The sequence below is a fragment of the Capsicum annuum genome, chromosome 7 (genome assembly GCF_002878395.1).
Source record: "Capsicum annuum cultivar UCD-10X-F1 chromosome 7, UCD10Xv1.1, whole genome shotgun sequence".
Taxonomy (NCBI): Eukaryota; Viridiplantae; Streptophyta; class Magnoliopsida; order Solanales; family Solanaceae; genus Capsicum; species Capsicum annuum.
This window is the reverse complement of record NC_061117.1, coordinates 161,440,800-161,465,522: the sequence shown is the minus strand read 5'-3', so window position 1 is coordinate 161,465,522 and position 24,723 is coordinate 161,440,800. Positions and strand designations below refer to the sequence as shown.

Genomic DNA, 24,723 nt, shown 5'->3' with positions numbered 1-24,723 from the left:
AGATCAGCAAAATACCTTGTCCTTTCTCTGACCCAAAATTGTTCCTACAGAAACATCACTAGCGTCACACATTAGCTCAACCGATAACTCCCAATCTGGTGCAATCAGAATAGGTGCTTCAATCAACTTCTTCTTTAGTTTTTCAAAAGTTGCTTGGCAATCATCCCTAAACTCTAAATTTTCCTTTTTATCAAATAATTTGCACAGGGGACTTGCAATCTTTGAGAAATCTTGAATGAACAGCCTATAGAAACTGCATGCCCAGAAAGCTCCGCACTCCCTTGACTGTGACTGGATGTGGCAACTTTTCAATCACTTCAACCTTTGCCTTATCTACTTCAAGTCCTTTACATGACACTTTATAGCCTAGGAAAATTCCTTCCCTAACCATAAAGTGGAACTTTTCCTAATTTAGCACCAAGTTTGTCTCTTTGCATCGAGCTAGAACTCTGTTAAGATTTTGCAAGCACTTTTTAAAAGAATTACCGTACACAGAGAAATCATCCATGAATACCTCCATAAACTCTCCAACCATGTCAAAAAATATCGCCATCATACATCTCTGAAATATAGCAGGTGCATTGCATAGGTTGAAAGGCATGCATCTGAACGCATATGTGCCATATGGACATGCAAAAGTGGTCTTCTCCTGGTCTTCCGGTGCTATGATTATCTAATTGTAGCCAGAGTACCCATCCAGAAAACAATAATACTCGTCCCACCAATCTATCTAGCATTTGGTCAATGAAAAGAATCGGATAGTGATCTTTACGAGTAGCTCTATTCAATATCCGATAGTCAATACAGATCCTCCAATCGGTCACCATGTGTGTGGGGATCAATTCATTATTATCATTAGTTACCACTATCATCTTTCCTTTTTTCAGTACACAGTGCACTGGACTTACCCATTTACTATCAGAAATTGGGTAGACAATACCACTATCTAACCACTTGATCACTTCTTTTCTGACCAGCTCCTTCATCACAGAATTCAACCTTCTTTGTTGTTGCACTCTCAGTCTGTAACCCTCTTCCATGTTGATGTTGTACATGCAAAATGCTAGATTAATTCCTATAATATTGGACATTTTCCAACTAATCTCCTTTTTTCTCCTCTTTAGGACTGCTATAGCTTCCTTTACCTGCACATCTGTTAATCCTGCAGACCAAAAAACAGCAAAGTATCTTGATCACCAAGAAAAACATATTGTAAATAAGGAGGGAGAACCTTAAGCTCCAAGTTAGGAGCTTCTTCAACTGAGGCCTTAGGTGATGGACCGATTGTCCTATTCAATGGCTCGAAAGGCACTTTGTTCGTATCAATCACTGCCAAATTCATAACCTGGACCAATTCTAAAGCTTTCACATCTCCATAAATATCATGACCTATCAAAGCTTGCTCTAATGGATCATCAGACAACAACAACTGCAATCAGAAGCAAGGACAATAACTAATATGGATGACAACTCTTTTTATACAGCTAGCAGTTTCAAAGCCTTGTACATATCAAAGACTTCTACTTTATCATGCACTCGCATTGTTACTTTCTCGGCTGCTACATCAATTAGTGACTGCCCCATTTCTAAGAAGGGTCATCCCAAAATAAATGGAACCACAAAATCAGCCTCAAAGTTAAGAATTACAAAATCCACTGAAAAGATTAAAGATCCTACTTGCACCAACACATCTTCAATAATACCATATGTCCTAGAGAGTGATCGATCTGCCAACTGTAAAATAATAGTAATGGGTTTGGGACTCCCAAGACCCATCTTCCGATACCACAATATGGGCATAAGATTTACGCTAGCTCCCAAATCATACAATCCCCGTGCACAAATAGTTTGTCCAATGGTAATTTTCAAGGTGAAACTACCTGGATCTTTAAGCTTTGTGGCCAATTTGTTTTGAATCTTAGATGTGCACTCTTGAGTAAGTGCAACTGTAGCATATTCGATCAACCGGTTCTTATTTGTAACTATGTCCTTCAGGTATTTTTCATATTTTGGCACACTCTGCAAAATGCCAACAAGAGAAAGATTCACTTGAACCTGCTTCAGAAGATCTAAGAACTTCTTGTAATTGGCTTCCCCTTGATGCTTCCTTGCCCTTTGAGGAAAAGGTAAAGGAAGAGTCTGTTTCTCCATGTGAATTTCTTCACTTACCACTTTTTCTTTGATTTCTTTCTCTGTATTGTCTTTAGCACCCTCATCATTAATTATGAGACTAACCTACTCCTAAACTGTCTCCTTAGTTTGCATCCCATTCCTTGTTATAACCATATTTACCTGCTTGGGATTTGTCTATGTATCGCTAGGTAATACTCCTTGAGGTCTTGTATTCTGTGCCCCTGCAATTTGACCCAACTGCAACTCTAGATTTCTTGTAAGCAATTGTTGACTCTTCAACTCAGCTACAAACTGTGCCTGTTGAATATTAATTTCAGTTGTAAATTGCACTTGTTGATCCATAAACTTCTTCATCAATTCCTCTATATTTCTAAATTAAGTAGTCACCTGAGTATTCTGAGCTGGCTGTGGATTTGGTTACACTTGTCCCTTGTACTGATTTACATTCTACGCCTGATTTCCACCCCACGAGAAATTGGGATGGTTCCTCCAGTTGGGATTATAAGTGTTATCAAAATTTTATTATCCCTGCCGATTTGCATTTCCCACATAGTTGATAGAATTCGAATTAGTCATGCAAGCATCAGCTACATGTGCACCACTTCTGCAAATCTCACACCAAGAATTTGCCTGTTGGACTACATTCATTGTAGCTATTGGTTAAGTAACACCTGAATTTATGTTATTAAGATGAGTAATCATATGATTTTGCATGGCTGTGATCTGTGCCTGTAATGCAGTGAACTGATCTACCTCCAATACCTCTGCAACTTTTTTAGGAATACTCTTCGAGTCAACATACTAGTCGGGGTTGCCTTGTGAAATCCGATTCAGCAGTGTGTACAATTCTTCATACATTATATCAAGAGCCTATCCACCTACTGCTGAATCCAAAAGAATCTTCGTGTTCAGCTCCAATCCTTCTATGAAAGTATGCACAAGAACATCATTAGATTGATGATGGTGAGGGCAATTTCTGAGCAAACCCTTAAATCTCTCCCAAGCTTGGTAGAGATTCTTTCCATCTTTCTATCTAAAACTCAAGATTTCACTCCTCAAGCGTGTCTTCTTCCTTGATGGAAAGAATCAAATAAGAAACTTCTGGGCTAGATTTTCCATGTAGTGATAGAGAGTAGTCGTTTAGCATGTAACCACCTTCTTGCTTCCCCCATTAGAGAGAAGGGAAAGAGTGTCAACCTAACATAACCAGGATTGACCCCTTCAAAAATGTATGTATTATTGATTTCCAAGAAGGTCTGTATATGCTGCTGTGGATCTTCGTGTGAAAGTCTATGAAATTGCCCCGCTGAATTCAGCAATTGTACCATATTCTTCTTCAATTCAAATTGACCTTCTGGTTTGGGATTTAGAATACTGTTCGTCACATGGTTCATGAGTGGGATTGCCACCTCACGAATAGGTCTAGCAGCTTGTTGAGTAGGAACTACTGGAATAACAGGAATGACAGAAGGTGGAACACTCTCGGTATTTGGATCAAATGATTCATTTTGTTGTTCAGCCATTCTTTGCCTTTGTTGAAAGATTTGTTGTGGTTCTGCAAAAGGCTCTACCAGTTCTTTATCTCTCGCCAGATCTAGATTCAGCTAAACCTGCAAAAATCCAGACACGAAGATCAAGTTGTTAATACCTAAACTTAATATCAAAAGCCAAAAATTTAGCAATTTACTAATTATATTAGTCCCTGGCAATGGTGCCAAAAACTTGTTGGGACTCAGACGCACACGCAAGTCCACGCGATCGTTCAAGTAATATAGTGATTTAGACAATAAAATATTGTTCCCATGAGGACCAAGTAACTAGAAATTCAACCAACTTTTAGTTTTAGACAATGAATATTAAGTATTGTAAAGTATCAAGATGATTTGAAACTTGAGAATAAAAATATAAATTAATAAACAAGAAATAAAATTTTATGACTAAAGCAAGGCAAGCAACTGTTGTAAACAGTAATGATAAGAAGTCCAGGGTTGAGTCTTCTCGAATAATCATATAAATCTTTATTCTTATAGTAGTCTAATTGGTTATCGGGTTTTTGGTTCAAAGGAAACGATCTTGGTCTCCCGACCTAAAATCTTTTATCTATTAAATATTGCAGCTACAACTCCCGCAAAGATACAACAATTCTTCTAGATTCATAAAGTTATCTTCTTGCAATTAAACCAAACAAGGCTTCTAGGTATAGCCCTATCCTAGATGCTAATTCAAACTCCTTATTTTATAAGGATAAGAAACTTGCTCCTTAATTTCCTCGTTCTAATCTACGATTCTCATCCTGGATTCACATAGAAATATAAATTTATTCTAATGGCGGCTAAGGATTAAAATAGTAAGTTCAAGAAATTAAGAACAACTCAAGTGATAATCCAAAAAGAAACTACTATAAAGAATATCAAAGAGCAATCATGTTCTTGACCTCAACCCCAGAACAAGGGTATTTAGTCACTCATGTTTGAATTAAACATCAAAAACAAGTAATTAATCATACCCAAAACTAGTCTTGAGGTAAAAAAGTTCAAAAGAAATAATAAGAACCCTAAAAAGAAGAATTCTATGATTTTTCACCGTTGCTATGCTTGCCAAAATTCCTTGGAATTGTGCTCACGTGTTCCTTTTATACTTGAGAAAATTTAATCAGATATGAAGCCTGGACGCGATGCGTCGATAATCACATCAACAAAGCCAACGTGTCACGTCAACATCACGTTGATCCACTAGAATTTACCTTTGAAAATCATACTAAGTCAACTTCTTCAATACACGACGCGGTGCATTGACATCGCGTCGTGTCACTGGAATTTGCTCCTCGAAATATGACTAAGTGTTAAAACTTTAAGCATCAACGCAACGCGTTGACATCGCGTCAATGCACTGAAAGTTGTAGAAGAAGAATTTTCTAAGGCACAGAACTTATGCATAGATACGACGCATTAACATCGGGTTAATGCAAAAAAATTGTTCTTCAAATTTTGGCTAAGGCACACATATTGCCAGTTGACGCGAGGCATTGAGATAGCATCGCGTCACTGGAATTTTTCTCCAGTTCCTTTCTTTCTTTTCATCAATCCTCAGCTCTTTTCTTTTTTCCTTACTCTCATGTATCTTCGTATGTTTTTTAACTTTGATCCACATGGTCTTTCTCATCTTCATAATGTGTATCCAATTTTCTTCTGAATCCATGGGAAATTTACCTTGTATCTCTAATCACATCAGTTAGTTATGAAACATAATTTAATATAATTAGCATAATTTTTGTTCTCAAAACAAGTTCAAATATGGGTAAATAGCAGTGTTTGGACATATAAATACACCCAAGATCATACAACCATTAGATTAGTCACTAGGCTTGAATGTAATAAGAGTAACAACATAATCCAAGGCTCACATGGTAATTTAGTCAGTGGTTTAAGTGATATCATAATCATGGGTTCAAGTTATAAGGCATTTCATTGCTATCCAAGCATTATCAATAATCTAGCAACCAATCATGCATATAATTTTTAATACCAACATTATGAATAAACTATCTATCGAGATTAGCCATCATATTACCAAATACACCTTTTATGCGTTTAACAAGTATCTAGGTCATTAACTAAACTATATAGTCCAAGCTTAAGGCAAGTCAAGTTCCACTTCTAATAACCCAAATTTTCTCTCCAAGTCTAATATCTACTCGGGACTAAGCTACATCATCTAAGTCATGTCTTAGAGTTTTATCAATCCATGCTAATTTTATGGCACAATGCTTCCTCAAGTATTACTCTTAATCCATCCAAAAGAACTAAGGCAATTTCCACAACTATGCACAACTAAGGTATACTTACTATTTAATATAAGTGACAAGGTCACTTCCGTCTAATTAGAGCAACTAGAGTATTCTCATGCTATCCATGATATAACATGTCAACTATCAAAATCCATGATATAACAAGTCAACTATCAAAGGTTCTTGTCTATAAGTCAAGTATCACACTTTATGAGTTCAATAGCTTAAGTGGATCAACTAATCCCAAACATTACCATCTATCATTTCAATACCTAAAACCCATCCCAATCTTATCAAGTTATCAAAGTCATACTATAATAAAGTTCAATCTAACAAGAAGTAAGCCTAACCTACCTTGAATTCAAATATAGCTCACGAACCCATAACCTTTGCTTTTCTTTTCCTCAAAGCTTCTTCGATGAACCAAGCTATTAAAAATACAATCTATGCATTAATACGAGAATATCAATATGCATATTGCACCCTTTGTGATTTAGATCCAAAACGACACCAAAACCCCCCAAATAGGCCTCACAAAAAAATAGTTTTTGAGACCAATCCATTATTTAAATACCATTAAGGAGTTATACTCCTTAAGAAATTGGTGCAAATCAAGCATATTTGGGCTAAAATGAAGCTTTAAGCCATTTGGGGTTTTAGGTCAAATAATCAAGAATTCAACACTAAAAATAAAGGATACATACCTTAGATTCAATGTTAATCATGATTATGCAAATTATTCAAGCTCTCAATCAACACCTAAGACTCACTTTGTGGACTGCACACTCTATTAGTATTTATGGGACTCAAAGCAAGACTAAAATAGCTAATTCTTGACCAAAAAGGCCATTGAAATACCCCTTCCCAGGTCCTCAGTTCATATGATTGCATCATCGTGATTGCAATGCACCCTCCATAATTACGGTACCATTGCTGCACTAGATGACAGCTAAAACTTGGAATAAATTCCAAGTTTCAGCCAATGCCTTAGGATGTATCAGAAATACAATATGAGAAAGATAAATATGCAACCACACTGATTTTGATATTTCAGATGTGTTGGTGAAGACATATATTTCATTCAAGGTTGTTTCAACCAAATGTGGACCCCAAATCCAAATTTGTAAGTTATCAACTTTTTGACCAATAGGTCAAATTTAGTTCGGGTGCAACGAGACCCGAATCAAAGGTCTACTCAACCTAAAATTGATATTTTGGGGCTGCTAGCATAGTCTGAACTTGCGTCTAATATCTTTTTATTGAGGTTCTTGCTCAGTGGCTATTTGGAATCAGTGAAGACTTTTATACAGGAAAATGGTTCTAAAAACCAAATGAACTACCTGATAACCAAACTATCAGTCCCAGTAAGTCATAAATAACTTGAGGCAGCTATGGAAAATCTCTAACGGCAAAAATAAGTAGAATCACAAGAAATAGCCTGAAGGGTCATTTACAGAAAGCTAGAGATATACATCCATGTCTTCTCTATGGGTTCGACTCCAACCTAGTTGAGTTTCTTTACTTGACAGTGACCTCTTTATCCTCAATTGGAGGTGTATTTTGGGCGTTGATCAGTTCATAGTATGCTTACAATATCATGTTAGATTTTTTAAAGGTTTTAGGGTTTGGTGATGTGATTGGCAATACTTGGGATAGTTGGACCGTTTAGGCTATTCAAAAATCATAATTTAGGCATAAAAGACTTAGTTGATCATGATCTTGGCAACATTTCTATCTTTGGATCGAATTGTGTCTTAGTTAACATCTAAAAATGGATATAGATACCTTAGCCTAGACTGGGATAGAAATTGTCTTGTAATGAATTTCGGGGATCGAGAAGTGAGCCTTCGACCCACCTTAGGCCAAGATTTGGGTTAGGTATTAAAAATATTTTATGTTCTTGTTGTATGCCATGAAAATACTTATTGAGGTGATATTAAAAAACTTTAACAATTGATAGTTATGGTGGGCTGGAATTGAGTTCGTGCTTATTGATTATACTAGTGATCATTAATATGGATTATGTTAAGCATTATGCGATTGATTATGTTATAGATTATGTTATCAATTATGCTATGAGTTATGCTAGGGATTATGTTATTGATTATGCTAGTGGATATGCTATTTATTATGATAATGAGATATAATTACCAGTTCGAGTACGAATATTGATGATGATATTGATGACGTATATACCCGGTTTAAGTCAGAAAGAAGATTATGACATTAATCCCCCCCCCCCCCCCCCCCTCCCTCTCTATCTTTATATATATATATTTATTCTCGGTTCGAGTTCGGAGGATGATTATGTTATTGATTATATGCTTACTGGTTCGAGTCTAGCTATTACTATGATAGTGATAAGATGACATTGAGGACTTTGAGGGTGTATTCTACTGGTATCTTGGGAAATAAAAAACGACGGTAGTTCGGTTTATGTTCTACTTTATTGTACCCTCCAGGCTTCTGGGGGCCTACGCTGGGCTATTTATTTTTCCATGCTTATTAACTTATGGGGGCTTTTTTTAGTTATAATCATATGTGTTTGATTCTTTATGCTATGTTATTGTTCTAGTTAATAACTTATTTTTGCACGGTGATATTGGAGATGTTCAGGTTCGTCTCCTTACCTTGACTTAGTTATGTTATCTCACATTTTATCATATTTATATCATGATTTAGTTCAGTTAGCCGATGATACCTACTGAGTACCGATGGTTTTGGTACTCATACTACACTTTTGTACCATTTTGGTATAGATCCGAGTACTAGTTTCCTCCGTTGATTCAACGATCGTACTGGGTTTGATTTCAGAGATAGGATGAGCTCTTGGAGTCGAAGTTGCTCATTTTCTTCTATCTTATTTATATCTAGTCTTTTGTTTCGAGACTGATTGTATAGATTGTTTTAGAACTTGACTTGTATGTATAATATCGTACTGGCTCCATTAGGTCGTGGGATGGTTTCTGATTGTTGGTTACCTCTTGTCTATTTCTATTGCTAGGTTATTTATAAGTTGCAATTATCTATTTTTTGGCCTTTTGGGGCATTTTTCACCAAGATAACCCCTTGCATTCAACTCTGAGTTATGATTTGTCTTATCTACTGGCGGAATAAAGTAGGTGGCATCATGACTTGTAAATCGGGTCGTGACATGTGACCAGGAGATCATGGGTTCTCGAGCCTTGGAAATAGTCTTTGACAAAAATGTACAGTAAGATTGCGTACAATACACCCTTGCGGTGGGGCCTTTTCTAGACCCTGCGAATAGCGGAAGCTGTAGTGCACCGGACTGCCTTTTTTTTATTTTACTTCCTTCTTTGCCCTTACCCTAATAAATAGCTTTACAATCTACCAAAAAATCAAATCCACATCCATTTGCAGACTATAATTTCGTGGCCATCCCTCCTGTATATGATTTTTTTTAATCGTAGTCATATGCGCATTTTTCTAACCTCCCTTTGTGTTTGTCTACGGTAAATAGGTGGGACAGTTGAATTCTGTATGGGTGTGGGTGAGGTGGGGTAGGGTTGAGGATTGGGGGTGGGGATTTATTTTCAGCTATCGTGTACCATTTTGCTGCTTATGGAGATTATTTTCTAGGATTGGATCCAGATGAGATTGAATTCAAATGATTGCAATGACACATCTAGTAATGGCGTTGTTAGGGTCGAACATGAAATATTTTTGAAGGGGTAATTATTGTGCTTTAAAGTACTACAGACGCATCTAGTAATTACGTTGTTAGGGCCCAAAATGAAGCATTAAATAGTTTTACACATTCAGTCACCATGGAAGAAGTTTCTAAGTTTGAAAAATCAAAAATGATGACTAAAAATTAAGAAAGAAGAAAATAAATAAAATTGACCAAAATAAGTCCCTCTGCATTGTCAACGAGTGTATTACACTCACTACGTCATATCAACAAAAAGTGTCAATATGATACAACGAGACACTTGTTTAGGTGTTTAAAATGAACAGTTAGCTAAGGTGTCAACATGAAAATTCGTGTCAAGTTTGGGATCTGAAGATATATTTGGCCAACAACTTGTATGTGCGCAAATATGGATGATTAGTTTGACCTGAGGGCAGTTTGGGTAGTTTTTCCTTATATCTTAATCATCACAAATGACAAATTTGAGCTTGTATCAGGCTTTTAATTTGGATAAGATTGGTGAACAATGAATAAACAATGAGGACAATTCAAGTCACTTTCAAAGGAACATCAATCAAGTTACAAAGAGAAAATTTTAGTCCATACAGCGTCAACTTCCAAGTATTCATATAACCCAAACTTATTTTTACATCAAATGAATGAATGCAATATGTGAACATTACAAACAAATATAGTGCTGGAATCTCAGGGCACGAGTAATACTGTAAAAAGTCTCCGTGTGTACGTACGCAGCTAAAAAGACATTACTTTTTACTTGGGATTCATTCGAAGTGACTGCAACTTGGAAGCAATATCATCATAATCAGGCAGCTTTGGATGTACATGACTAGCTTTCTTCATGCTATCCTCTCTAGAAAATATGTCCCCACCCGAGGTTGGCGGCTTTGGAGCATCACTGTTGCCTGATGCTGCTGTCATTTGGGAAGAGCTAGATGGTTGTTCCACTCTTGCTGACCTCTGTCTCCCTTCATGTGAAGTGATCTTCGGCTGTGTAATAGGCCTTGAAATTGCAGGTCCAGAGCTGGGCTGCCCTGAACTTATCCTTGTACCTGATGGGGCTTCATGCGACTCACTGCTGTAAAAGTTCCTGGTCAGTCTCTGCGGTTCCTTTGTATCACCCGCACAAGAATTCCTGACGGGTTTCAGACGTTCTTGAGTTTTAATACCGAAAGAGCGGCTGGTGAGCTTTCCGTCTACACCAGAGTCAGAATTAACAGCTGCCTCAGAGCTGATTTTAAGCTTGGACGAAGAGTTTGTATCTAAGATGAAGGACGAAGCTTTAGTCCTACGAGAAAACCCACCACTCAATTGACTACTACTACCAGCAATCAATTGTTTCTTATGACCAGCCTCGGAATCACTGCTATCAGAATCAAAATATGCAGTTGAACCTCGTAATCCTGCATATTTTGTATTGCTGCCTGTTTTTCGTGCATAAGTTCTTTGTCTGTAACTTGAAGCTTCTTGTGAAAAATCCTCATCGGAACTGTCGGTATCTGAAACAGAATGAGTGTCATCCAATCTTGAGTTTGACTTATCATCTCTTTTTGTCTGCATTCCTAAACCAACAGAATTCTTGGAGGGAGCAACATCTTGTGACCTCATCGCAGGACTTTCCATACCACTCTCGACTGAAGATGAAACATTAGTCAACTGGCTCCTCAAGTAAGGTGGAGGGATATGACCTTTATGCTTAAGGCCACCAGTTAACTTCCCAAATGTGAATTCATTTTCGAACCCAGAAACTGAAGAAGCTAAACTACCATCATCTGTCTGTGTCCGGGGCAAAGCTGGTGGATTGCGGTCGTCCTTTCCATCTTGGGGTTTTGTATGCTTAGCCTCATCTTCTGAACTGAAACTAATTGAGTCACTTTTATCAGTTTTATTATGTTTTTGCATATCACCGAACACCCTTTCGTCAGATAAGGAGTGTGACCATTTCTTCCCATCAGTTCCTGAAACATTCTCCATATAGGAGGATCTTGGTGAGTCAAGATACCGTGCATGTTCATAGGAAACATTTCTGAAATCTCCCATTAGTTATAACTAACCATACCACTAAACAATTAGAATTTGTAATAAGATAGAATGAGAGATATATATGATATAGATATCTTTTGACTTACCGATTGGGAGTCGGACCATTTCGATGTCACTATCAGAGTTCATACCATCAGAATTGTCAAAGGTTGGTACAGTATTTTCTTGTCGTGAATTGTCACCAGCGGGAGCCAAGTTTCCATATAATTGAGGCGAGGGCCTTCCCACAGAGATTTCTGATGCCAAAGGAGATTTTGCCAGTGATTTGTCAGAGTCAAAGCTCCACGATTTTTTAATTGCAGAGTTGTAAGTAGGTGATTTCCTTTCTGGTGATGGAAAATAAAGTTTGGCCTGTTGGTCATCATATACAGGATCTGAGTCGAACTTGATATTATAATCTTCTTCTGAGCCAGAATCATCGAAAGCAACCGAGGCAGAATCATCACAACTCTTATTAACAGTTTCACTAGGAATGTGACCTTGGTAAACATTATAAAATGGATCATTAATCGCATCTTTTCCATAACTTTGGTGGCTAGAATAATGAATATTTTCACCAAAACCTGAAGTGGTTAAATAAGAATCTGAAGAATTAATTTTCGGATATTTTGTAGTAGCTTCTTCTCCAAAATAATTGAAGTCCTCCATTGACTCATTCTTAAAACTATTCATGGATTCAGATTCGGTTCTACCAGATGATTTTCTCTGTATCATAATGTTTCTACTGTCCTCTTTAGATAAACTTTTCTGCACATACTTATCACCTTCTGCAACGGTAGCAAATGAATCGTCATTATTAACTGAACCAGTGGCACCTGTGGAAACTTGTGAACCAGGCCTATCTGAAGTACCATGCATATCATTATGATGTCTTGTTGCTCTGGCTAGATTATCATGTTGCAAATTCTCTGCCCTTTCTTGCTGAAACCTTGAAGTTCTCTCAGGTGAAGATCTGATAACTGAATCATTAGGAGAATGTTCATACTTTCCTGGTCCTGAACCTCCTGAAGTACCATGATTATTATCGTGAAATTGTCTCGCCTCTCTAGCCAGATTTTCATGTTGCAAACTATCAATCCTTTCATTCTTAAGCCTTGGATTTCTATCAGGTAAAGAGCTGGTTGCTGAATCTTTGCGGAAATGTTCATTGATACTTGTGTCATACCTTCCTCGTCCTCCACCTCCTGAAGACTGTACTTCAGTCCTCTGAGATTCTGAGGAATATTGCCTCGTAACCCTCGAAAGTTCTGCAGCGGCTCTGGCAGCTAAGCTTGCACGCTCTGCAGACTCAGCAGCGGCTTGAGCAGCAGAGGTAGCATCCTTAAATTCCATACTCCAATTCTGCTTACCAATAGAAAAATTAACATCTCCAGGAATTGACTGCCCAGCTTCTGACCCTTCATCCCTAGACCCTAAAGAGTCATGAAAATCCATCATTACCGTTATGTATGCAGATGGAGAACTAAACTGTACAGGTTGTATTGTAGCATAGAAATGATACTAACCTGAAGGACTAACTCCATGATGATAGTTAGAAGATGGTGTTACGCCTCTACCACCACCATGTGCAGAGACAAAGTTTTGGGTCCCCAATGAGGATCTTGTGTTCTGCTCTGGGAAATTTGAGGATGCATTAGGCCTTTTACCATGATCAAGTGGAGTTCTCACATCTGAAGCTTCGAAATGAGTAGCATCTTCATGGATGTTACCAGCCTTCTCTAAACTACCAGATCCATTCTGGACAATTTAAGCAGTAAACTCAGTGAAGGCAAAATAACTAGCTCAATCTTAGTCATCAATGGACATTAGAAGTTACATAATCATACCAGCAAGTCATTTGAAGGCACCGACTCCGCCTCTTCTACTGATTTTGGATGCCATTGAATACCATGTTCCTCAGCAATTGCCCCCAAGATTCTCATCTTGGTCTGCCCATCAGGTGCCTTGGCAGATAACTTCTCAACCAACTAAAGTACAACAGCATAAGATAATAATTAAGAGCAATATGTTGTTGAATTTGAGAAATACTCCCTCCGTTTCATAATAAATGAATTGTTGGATTTTGGCGCACAAATTAAGGAAAAGCATTAAAGACATAAATTTAACACAACTTTCCATTTTTACCCCAAAAAAAGAAAAACTGACCTTGTAATACCTTTTCAAAAGTTAATTGGTTGTCAAATCATAAGGGTAAATTTGAAAAAAAATTCAATGATTCACTTATTTTGAAACACCAATAAATACCCCATCAATTCACTTATTCCGAAACGGAGGGAGTATAAATACTCTCTCCATCCCATATTACATGTAGTTTGACTGGCCACGGAATACAGGAAATATAAGAAGACTTTTGAGATTTGTGGTCTAGAATAAGCCATAGGTGCTTGTGTGGCTATAAATCATCTCATTAAGGGTGAAATTAACATTTTAAAGTTAAATTGTTACTCAATATAGAAATGTTTCATTCTTTAAAGTCGAATTGTCAACTGTTGAAGGGGAATAATGCAAACTTACCATTCGGCTAACTCCACAACTCGGACGGAGCTCAATTGCTGCATTTATGAATTCTTTTCCATATTTTGAGGTAAGATGCTTCCTCACATCTACAAGTTCTGTTATGTCTCCACACCTTGGTGACGCAAATACTACACTGGTGATTGCTTCCTTCAAGTCAATGGGGCAATCTCTGTTCATCAGAGACAATAACGTATCAAAACCCTTCAAAGGTATCAGACTCATCATTTAGCCACGAGTTAATCATGGGAAACAGTATGTGTTTCTTTATTTGCGGCTAGTAAAGCTAATATTTCAAGTAAAACAGCAGAAACTAACCTGAATTCGGATTATTAAGAAGATGGGAACCAGGTAAAACAAATCAAATTTTTAAGTACATAAGACAGTGATGAAAAGGAGATATTCTTCAACAGGTAACAGAACGAGTAAATGTGGGGTGGAAAAAGGAACCCCCTTCATAAATGTTCTTGCACAAACTGATAATGGACTTTACAAACTTTGGCTGGTACAAGAGCATAATAATGCTTGTTTGAGACCAAAGGGGGGTCAGCTAAAAATCTCACACCAAAGAGATATGTTCAGATATTAAATGATCAGATTTGCACAGGTATACATATCTTATCAGGTAAAGATCCTACAGCTGGCATCATCGCCATCTCTACAACCCTCGTAAATCAAAAACACCAGCAAAGCCATCAAAGTAAAACACAAGGACCATGCCTCAAGATATCAAACTCCTATATACTCCCTCCATTTCAAAAAGAATGACATACTTTCCTTTTTAGTTCGTTTCAAAAAGAATGACCCCTTTCCTTTTTGGCAATACTTTAATTTCAACTTTCCACATGGCATGTTTAGGACCACAAGATTAAAGGGCATTTTGGAACATTCGACACAACTTTAATTTAAGGCCACAAGATTCAAAAGTCTTCTTTGTTTTCTTAAACTTTGTGCCAAGTCAAAGTAGGTCATTCTTTTTTAAATGGAGGGAATATCATAGAAGTAGCTACCAATGGAGTAGAGGTCAGAGTGGATTGTCTTCTTTGGGTTGTGGTTTAGATCAAAACAGACTAAAGAGAGCTAACAGAATATTACAGAGAATTAACAATGGACAAGATAAGGAAAGTTAAGCCATTGGACTACCTACCAAAATAAATGAGCCTGAGCAACATTGTTTTCTCTTTGTCTTGGGGATGATTCAACAGGGAAGGAGTTATAGGCAAATTACATTTTACTGCAACTGTAATGCGAGATTTAATCTAACCTCACTGTTGTGTCATGCAGATGAAGATAAACATAGTTGCTAAAGAAACATCACATGCAAAAACCAACTTACTTTTGTGACTCAATAATAGGCAAGCGTGCAATGATCAGTTCACAATAAATCTCTATAAGATCATATGCCGCCATCATCTTCTCCTCCCTAACAACATGCTCCACCTAAAATTAAAGTATCAGATAGATGAAATAGTTTTCTCAAACTCCAAATCTGAGGCACACAGGAACATACATTTAACTTTATAACCAGAGCTGTAAAACTTAACAGGAATTGCAATTAGATTCAACAATCTAACTTAAGTAAGAGTGAAGGTTTTATGATATGAAGATATTACTTGAATTTTCACAAACGAGAGTGCACCTCATTTCTGATATGTCACTAGCTATCAGATACGTTCATAATGATGGCTAAATGTAACGACCTGATTTTTTGTGATTATTGCGAAATGTTTCTTGCCGTGTGATTTGACCATTTACCCCTCCCCTGGTTACTTTGTGGTATTTCTGGGGTGTAGGGATGATTGGCACGGTTCCCGATGCATTCCGGTGTGATTTATGTGATATTGTGGTTTTTCGTGGCTTGAAAAGCCTTATAATTGACTTCGATCAACATTTATTGATTTGTGCATCGGATGGCAAATGGATTGCCCCAGCAAATCCAGAACGTCGATTTTAGTTAGGTAATGAGGTTGGTATGGTTTTATGACTTTTGTATCTCGTTTCGACCCTTAGTTCGAAAAGTGGTGAAATTGAGTTTCGTAGGTCAACTTTGTGAACACGACGTTTTTTCGAAAATCTGATATCGCCATTGAGTCAGGAACGTCAAATTTGATAGGATAGCATAGTTCACTTGCATTCACGGGATTCCAGATGAATCTCGAGGGTCTGCAAAGAGTTGAAATTCTCCAAGTCTCCGGCTGGTGCACCCGCATACGCGACTGGCAGACGGGACCCAAGTGCCGCTTACATGACATCTTGGTTGCGATCACAGGACTCGCTTACGCGACGATAGGGTCGCGTATGCAAGGTATCGCATGCACGACGCCTGGTCACTTAAGTGGTAGTTGCTTAAGCAATCCGGAGATCGCGTATGCGATGCCTGGGTACAATAAATACCCATGTTTCGCCATTTTTCACCTTTTTTTTTAGACTTGGAGATTAGGGTTTCGTGATTTTGAGCAATTTCCTACATTTCTAAGCTTGGGTAAGCTCCGAAACACCTATTTCAATTACTTTCCCTCAATTTTATCATTTAAAACTTGTTTAAACGCGGATTTAAAAGTGAAAAATGAGAAATTTTGGCCCGAAAAGCCTAAAAATTGTATTCCTCCAACTTAAACCCCAATTCAACCCGTTCTCATTTGGGTGAGTTTCTAATCTTAAAATTATCACTTTTCCTCTCAATTTCATCTTCAAAACAATTGCAATTCTCAATTTTTAACATGAATTTCAAGGATTTTTACTGGTAAAGTTTGAAAATGATTTTTCTTCGATTTGGACCTCATTTTTAACTGGTTTACGCTTGGGTTTTCAGTTGTAACTCCTAAATGTATGGGAAACATGTTCCAAAAATAAAATTACGATTTTACCCTTCTTATAATACATTTTGGGGGTCCATTTTAACCCTGACTTAATAATAGGCAATATATGTGCGTTGGCTTTCTTTTGACGCATAGATTCTATACTTCTATGTCTTAGCTGATTCCAAGTCCATTCGTGGGAGTAAGGCTTCAAATTGAAGGTTTTCAAACCAATTTTCGACATCCGAGGTAGGTTATGGCTTAACTTTCTTCAGACTGGCTGAGTAGTAAATGTTAATACAAAATCATGTTAATGGTGTAGGAACTAATCATGAAAATGGCTATATTTATCGTGTGTCAGGTTTTCCGAGGTTGGTTCCTCCTATGTTGCTCGGACTCGACTGTTTTGCCGCCGAACCCGTCTCGACACGAGACTAGGGGGGGCGAGTGCTTCCGCCGTCTCCGATTCAGTCAAACGATTTCGGAGACGTTGACCAAACTAAATAATAAATTTGAGGGAAGCATCGAAATTAACCGAGGACTTACCTGAAAAAATCTCGACCAACAACCACCGAAATAGAGACGGTGTTATCAATGGCCGTCGCATTAAATCATCGTCGTCGTCGCTGAAAATCATCGTCGCCATCGCCGAAAAACATCGTGCAGTCGTCTACGGTCAGTCATCGTCCGTTGTCGTCGGCGTTAACAGTGACGGGTTTTTTTTTTCAAAGTGATTTGCTTGTCGTGTTAATAACATTTAATAATATTAACCACAAATATACCTTGTAATGAAAAATAAAAACACGTGTATACAAGTGTCGGTCAGTAAACCTAATTTGTTTAAAAATTATACTTATTTTTTATTTTTTGGTAAATAAACGTCAGTTTTAATTTTGGAAAAAATTTCTAATACGAATACTATTCCTAATTGAAAAGTAAAATCAATGAAAAAAGTAACTAAAAATAGTAAAGTAAATAAAAAATAAATTCAAATCCCTATGGGTCAAGGAAAATAAATTAGTTTAAAATAAATTATAATTCTATATTTATAGTATTTAATGTTTTTAAGACGAATCCCCGCACCCGTATCCACTCTCGGATTCGCACCCCCGAATCCTAAAATTTAAATCTTGACGAATCCGACTCTCGAATCCGCACCCGTCTCGGATACCCGCACCCGAGTCTGAGCAACTTAGATGGGAATGATGTGATGCACGAGGTTGTCGCACAACCTCCGTATACACCTACAGAGCTAAAGCTTCCCGTTGTAGGACCCATGGGGGTTTGTCAACCCGTATACAACCAATATTCATAACTCCTATCTGGCACATCCATCTATAGAGGGTTTTAAAGATGTCACATTTTCTGTCAGAAAAAGCACTGTTTCCAGTATTTTTAGTATTTCCACAGTGATACCAATATTTCATGAATGAATATGATATGAGGATGTGATGTTCACAGCCAACCAGAATAAGAAATTTCCATATCCAACCAATATGCCAGCCAAGCTATCCAAAAATCCCTCCATTAATCCAACCATCCATGAATCCAACATAATCCATATGCCAATGAGATACATTAAAAAGTTGCCATTGATACCACATTAGGCTTTTTCATCAAGCAAGATTACAACTAATTTCCATATACACAAGGCCAACAATATCACATAGGACCCTACACGTTCACACATAGCAAATAATGTTCCAAATTCCACCAAATCACATCAATGAATCGGCCCCCACACGGGCACAATTTTCGATTCCGCGCATTGGAACTGAAAAGGGCTATTCATAGACAGTCATAGACAGTCTTTCTTGCTTCTTACCTCATATCTTATTGTAGGAGATAATCGGAGAGGGAAAATCCGATCAGGTCACCAACTCAATAACTGAATCCTCTCGAAAGAGTGGAAAGCATCATAAAGAGGGGTTGCTGGTTCGCGCGCTACGGCTTGATGTCTACGCTCGATATCGCTTTCCTCAGCTATCTCATGGGTCACGACTTCAAGGTCTTTAGTTAATGTTTTGCTTAGGGCGGGTGACCATCTTCTAATTGAAGATAAGCACCGAAAGTAAGAGAAGTGAGGTGTTCGGGACCTATTCTAGTATAGGAACCCTAAGTTGCTCGGACTCGGGTGCGGGTATCCGAGACGGGTGCTGATCCGAGATTCGGATTCGTCAAGATATAAATTTTAGGATCCGGGGGTGCAAATCCGAGAGTGGATACGGGTGCGGGGATTCGGCTTAAAAAAATTAAATACTATAAATATAGAGTTATAATTTATTTTAAACTAATTTATTTTCCTAGAACCACAGGGATTTGAATTTATTTTTTATTTACTTAACTATTTTTAGTTACTTTTTTCATTGATTTTTCTTTTCAATTAGGAATAGTATTCGTATTAGAAATTTTTTCCAAAATTAAAACTGACGTTTATTTACCAAAAAATAAAAAATAAGTATATTCGGAAACAGCCTTTCTACTTCATCAGAGGTAGAGGTATGGACTGCGTACATCTTACCCCCCCCAGACCCCACTAAGTGGGAATACACTGGGTTTGTTGTTGTTGTTGTATAATTTTTAAACAAAGTCGGTTTACTGACCGAAACTTGTATACACGTGTTTTTATTTTTCATTAAAAGGTATATCTGTGGTTAATATTATTAATATTATTAAATGTTATTAACACCACAAACAAATCACTTTGAAAAAAAAACCCGTCACTGTTAACGCCGACGACAATGGACGACGACTGGCCATAGACGACTGCACGATGTTTTCCGGCAATGGCGACGATGATTTTCAGCGATGGCGACGATGATTTCAGGCGACGGCCATCGGTAACACCGTCTCTATTTCGGTGGTTGTTCGTAGAGATTTTTTCAGGTAAGTCGCCGGTTAATTTCGATGTTTCCCTCAAATTTAATATTTAGTTTGGTTAACGTCTCCGAAATTGTTTGACCGAATCGGAGACGGCGGAAGCACCCATCCCCGCCCCAGTCTCGTGTCGAGACGGGTTCGGCGGCAAAACAGCTGAGTCCGAGCAAAATAGATTCCCATCATCATCATCTCCATTGCATTTGTATTTACTTTGTTCTTTTCTGTGACATATTACCTTCCTTGATGTGATACATGTTTGTGTTTTCCTTCCTCGTACTTACATGTGTGATATTTGTATACTTGTATTCCTTTCTCGTATTTGCCTTGGTGTATGTGAATATTATAGAATTGTTAGCAGAGACTGTGTGGGCTACCGTTTGGAACATTTTTTGGTTGCAGGTGACTTGTCCTTAGTGTGTATTTTGTATGCTTTATTTTCTACTTTGCTCAGTCAGCCTATGATACCTACTGAGTACAAGTGGACCGTACTCACCCCTACTGCACCCTTTTGGTGCAGAATCAGGTTCGAGTGCGCCTCACGGTGGTTGATTCGGGCAATATTTGGAGCTTTTGAGGTAGCGGTTGATTTCATGCGTCCGGAGTTGACTCCTGCCTTTCCTTATTTAGACTATGTCTTATTTGTATTCAAAGAAATTGTTCTTGTTGGATACCTTATGTATTTTGATCTAAACTTGTACTAGTTGTGTTCCTACACTGTGACACCAGATTTTGGGATTTGATTTGATATCATTGACTAAGTATTTCCATTTTTACTAATATGTGTGTGGTTCGACTCCATTCTAGGAGTCTTACGTTCGACTCCATTCTAGGAGTCTTACCTTCGGTTTTGGTGTTATCTTTCATTTCATATCAGTTTGGGTGATAGGCTTACTTGTCGCGGCAAATGCCATCATGACCCATGGTTTTTGGGTTGTAACACTAAAGAAGAATCCTACTGATTCTGAGGGTAGATATTCACAAAGTGCACCAAATGGATGGGATCTAATTAATTATCCAGCGTGAGCTTTGTAATTTTATGGAGATTTGAAGAATCATCTGCAAAGGGCATGATAGGATCATTATCATATGAAAAAATTCTTATACAAAGTCTTACCTGAATAGCAAAGTCAAACACCAGAACATCATATAAAAACATGCAAGTATTTTAACCCTATTGGCAGACGAGAGAAGTATGACTTACGCGAATTCTTGCTGTCCGGTCCTGACCAGAATCGAGCAACTGGGCCAGTTCTCTTTTCATTTGCTTCACTTGCACTTCCTTCTTGTTCTTCAACAATTTCAACCTTGAAGACGCTAGCTTTAACGACATCTTACTGCAACAAATTTAAAAAGAACAATTTAAATCAATATGAATTCTCTCATACAAAATTCAAATCAATGGACAACTATTGAAGATCAATCAATAGGTGGAACCAATTTGGAGTTGACCGAAATTACCATTTGGTGGAATTGAAGTTCTTGGTAAGCATATCTTTTGAACTTCTCAAGAAATTCGATTTCTTCATTGTTTTTTCTAATCTGTGTTTCGAGGGTCAAAATCAAAACGCATCAAAAATTGAAGCTGTCTTCAGAGTACGATTGAATGCATCGACAGAAATTAGGGTATTGGAATTTAATTTGGTGGAAGAATAATAATAATGTAAGGAAACAGATAAGGGGTATTTTCAAGGAAGGATCCGATTCGATTTGGTTACCGAAAGCGAAGACTAGACTTTTATGAAAATGAGGGTTCCCGTGAGGAAGTAACTATATAATTGACCCCTGCAAAGCCGTTTATTTTGCAAAAATCATTTGGCCTGCTAATTTATGACTTGTTCTAAAATCAAATTAATTACTATGTCGATTCCGTTATTTTAAAATGGCCAAAATGCCCTTTAATTATGTGAAATAATATATAAAAATATTCCCCATCTATTTATTGTATATAAAATGTATTTTTTATCTATCTATTGAACCTAAAAATATCCTTCACATCTATCTATTGAGACTATTTTACTGTTTTATTTAAAAAATATATATATAATACCACAATTTATCTTTATTAAACTATACAAAATTCCTATCATTTTTATTAATATTAACCAAATAAATAGTGCGCAATATAAATTTTTCATTATTCTAAATTGATCTGATAAATAAAAAAACATAAATAACAATTTTAAAAATTATTAAATAGACATAGCCGTATTAGTTGGTTGTCAGATATAGTATATAAAATATTTACTTTTATAACAAATTCTAATGTATAAAAAAATAATTATATATTAAATTCTCATATTTCTTATTTATTGTCTATTTTTATGAAAGCCTTTGTTCATTCATTTTTTATAAGCTATATCAAAATTTTATGTTTTTTTATTTTTATTGCCTGCTTTCACGATACTCCATAAAAATATATAGTATATTTATACCATAAAAATTCATGGTATATTTATACCATACAAATTATATTTATTTATATCTATAATCTATATCTATAATTTATAATCTATAATCTATATCTATAATATATTAAAAGTGTGAAGGCCCTTAGAAAAGTGATTTGAACTTTTGACCCTTCATTAAAAGACTCCACTTTAGATAAAATCGTTTTTCTCTTTTTTCCTATCATTAAATTTTCAAAATAAATATATTAACTTTAACATCCGATTTTTTTCCTTTGTTAATAAATTTTTCTACAATTTAATTTTATCCAACTTTGTGTCATAATTGGTTTGTCTCACCAAAAAAAAACATACGATTTTTCCAAAAAAATAAACATCCGTTTTTTTTCCTTTTATCCAACTTTGCGTATTTGTGTCATAATTGGTTTGTACCACCAAAAACAAGCATATGATATTTCAAAAAAAAAAAAACATCCAATTTTTCCCCTTGTGAAGGTGTTACTCTTCATTAATTTTTTTTTTAATTAGTGCCTTTTTTGGTTTATCAATGATCCAATTCTATATAAAGAATATTAAGATCTTCGTTTTTAATTATTGTCCTTTTTGGTTTGTGAATAATCCAATTCTGTATAAATAAAACCTTATATTTTCAGATCTTTGTCACATCTTGCTGCAATTTCTTTTAGTCTCAAATTTTTATTCATCGTGTCTTTTGTTGGAATTTAATTTGGTCTCAAATTTTTATTCATCAAATTTGTCACAGATGTTACAAGCTTCATCACTTGTTTGGTGCAATTTGTTTTGATGTCAACTGAAAAATATGGCTCTTCAGTCAATATTAACATAGAAGAACTTTCGGTCACTGCTGATGGTGTAGTTGGACTTTGTAAGCTTATCGATATGATAGAAAAGTCGAGATTAAGTTTGGTAGAAGCTACACATTGTGAGGTATTGGAGCGGTTGCCAAAGTAATAAGTACGGGGGCTTAAAACAGTTCGGGGTGGGGCATAGCAGGATCAATTCATGATCATGTTATTGGTCTCTGCCTCATTGCATCAACTAATGAATTTGAGGACTATGCTAAAATAATCAAATTTACACCACAAGATTCGTTGTCCAATGCTGCATAAGTTTCTCTTGGATTGTCTGACATCATTCAAATGTAAGTAACGATGTTGCTTTGCTCCGTCTCGATGAGTTATATGTCGATTCATTTTGAATAGTAGAATAGTCTAAGTACTAAAGAATGAGTTTTATTGAAAAATTTGATTCATATATGTATTGCGCGATATTTGTTATTCGGTGAAGAATTTTATTGTATGTTTACAACTTTTGCAACTTTATTCAAAAATATATATGTATATTTATAACAATTAATTTTGAGACCTTCAAGCCCATTAATGCATTACTCTATCTTTTTGATAACAAGTTCCAACAAATTCGGATTCATAGTGATGGATAAGAATGTAACTCTTTTTGGGACATTGATCAGTAGCAACACATGGTAGGTCCTTCATAAGTTTTAAGTTGATCTGCCCAAGTAACATGAAAGAGGACAATCAACCTTGCATTTTGGTGTCTTCAGTTGGAGAAACAACATAACTATGTAAGAAAGATACCCGAGCTTGCAACCCAATTTTTATAAAATCCTGCCACTAGTTAGCTTAATGTCTCCGGCCTGATCTAGATCTGATAACTTTAAAACGGAGCTCAGCCAATTGGATACATAAGGGTTGTCCCCTAATTTGTCCGCTCATGTTCTAAGTGATATATTTCTAAGAGCCCTTAAGGTCAATTAGAAGAATCAGTTTTCCTTATGCTACCAACTAATTTCATTCTTTGAATTTAATGGATCATGAAGCTTGTCAGTAGTGTATGCAGTTTGTGTTTTTTTGGCTCTTACAGTATGTGACACATTTCTTCGTGCCTCCGTTTCTTTTAACTTATTTTTACTAATATTGCTCACTTGAAGGATCTGAAAATGAAGAAATTTTGAAAAATATATAGCTTTTGAAATATTTTCATCACGTAGCCCAATAGACAATACTATACCTCGGAAAATTATTATATATGTATCAATCTTATATAAAGTGTATACAAGGTGTTTACATATAAATATGAACTAAATCATGTGTTTATATACAAAATATGAGCTACGTAGCATAAATATTTTTAGAAATAGACATAGATCGTAATTTTTTCAAAACATACAAGACAAACTTATAATAAAATCAATTTTTTTACTTCGAGGTAGCATGAATCTGCAAAAGTTCTTGATTCTTTGAATTGGTTTTCCTTTTCACAATTTCAATCTGCATTATTTTACGAGCTTTTGTGGAGTTAGAATCAAGCTCTAACATAGAGGCAGTATATTTAGAGTTTTCTCTTCAAGATTATTATAGGTACCATTTTGGTATTTCATCTACTGAAAGTTAAAGCAGCAAGCATTATAGTGCAGACAGAATGACTTAAGGAGTTTCTGCTTCTTTC

At 36.4% G+C, this 24,723-nt stretch overlaps 2 protein-coding genes and 1 non-coding gene across 3 annotated transcripts; 1 reads left to right on the top strand and 2 right to left on the bottom strand.

The window, feature by feature from the left end:
- Positions 1-1,596: 1,596 nt before the first annotated feature.
- On the bottom strand, positions 1,597-2,151 carry LOC107876571. The gene has a single exon (XM_016723462.1). The coding sequence runs from the start codon at positions 2,149-2,151 to the stop codon at positions 1,597-1,599; it is 555 nt and encodes a 184-aa protein (XP_016578948.1).
- A 937-nt stretch (positions 2,152-3,088) lies between these two features.
- LOC124886170 lies at positions 3,089-3,195 on the top strand. The gene has a single exon (XR_007043256.1). It is a non-coding gene; the product is annotated as a small nucleolar RNA R71 (small nucleolar RNA).
- Positions 3,196-10,113: 6,918 nt separating this feature from the next.
- On the bottom strand, positions 10,114-21,619 carry LOC107877979 (dentin sialophosphoprotein). The gene is made up of 8 exons (XM_016724812.2): positions 21,287-21,619; positions 21,030-21,162; positions 15,487-15,590; positions 14,151-14,322; positions 13,463-13,603; positions 13,142-13,373; positions 11,723-13,048; positions 10,114-11,551 (listed from the first exon to the last, which is right to left on the bottom strand). Exons 1-8 carry the CDS (start codon positions 21,352-21,354, stop codon positions 10,347-10,349), a joined length of 3,381 nt encoding a protein of 1,126 aa, XP_016580298.1. The 5' UTR covers positions 21,355-21,619; the 3' UTR covers positions 10,114-10,346.
- Positions 21,620-24,723: the final 3,104 nt, after the last annotated feature.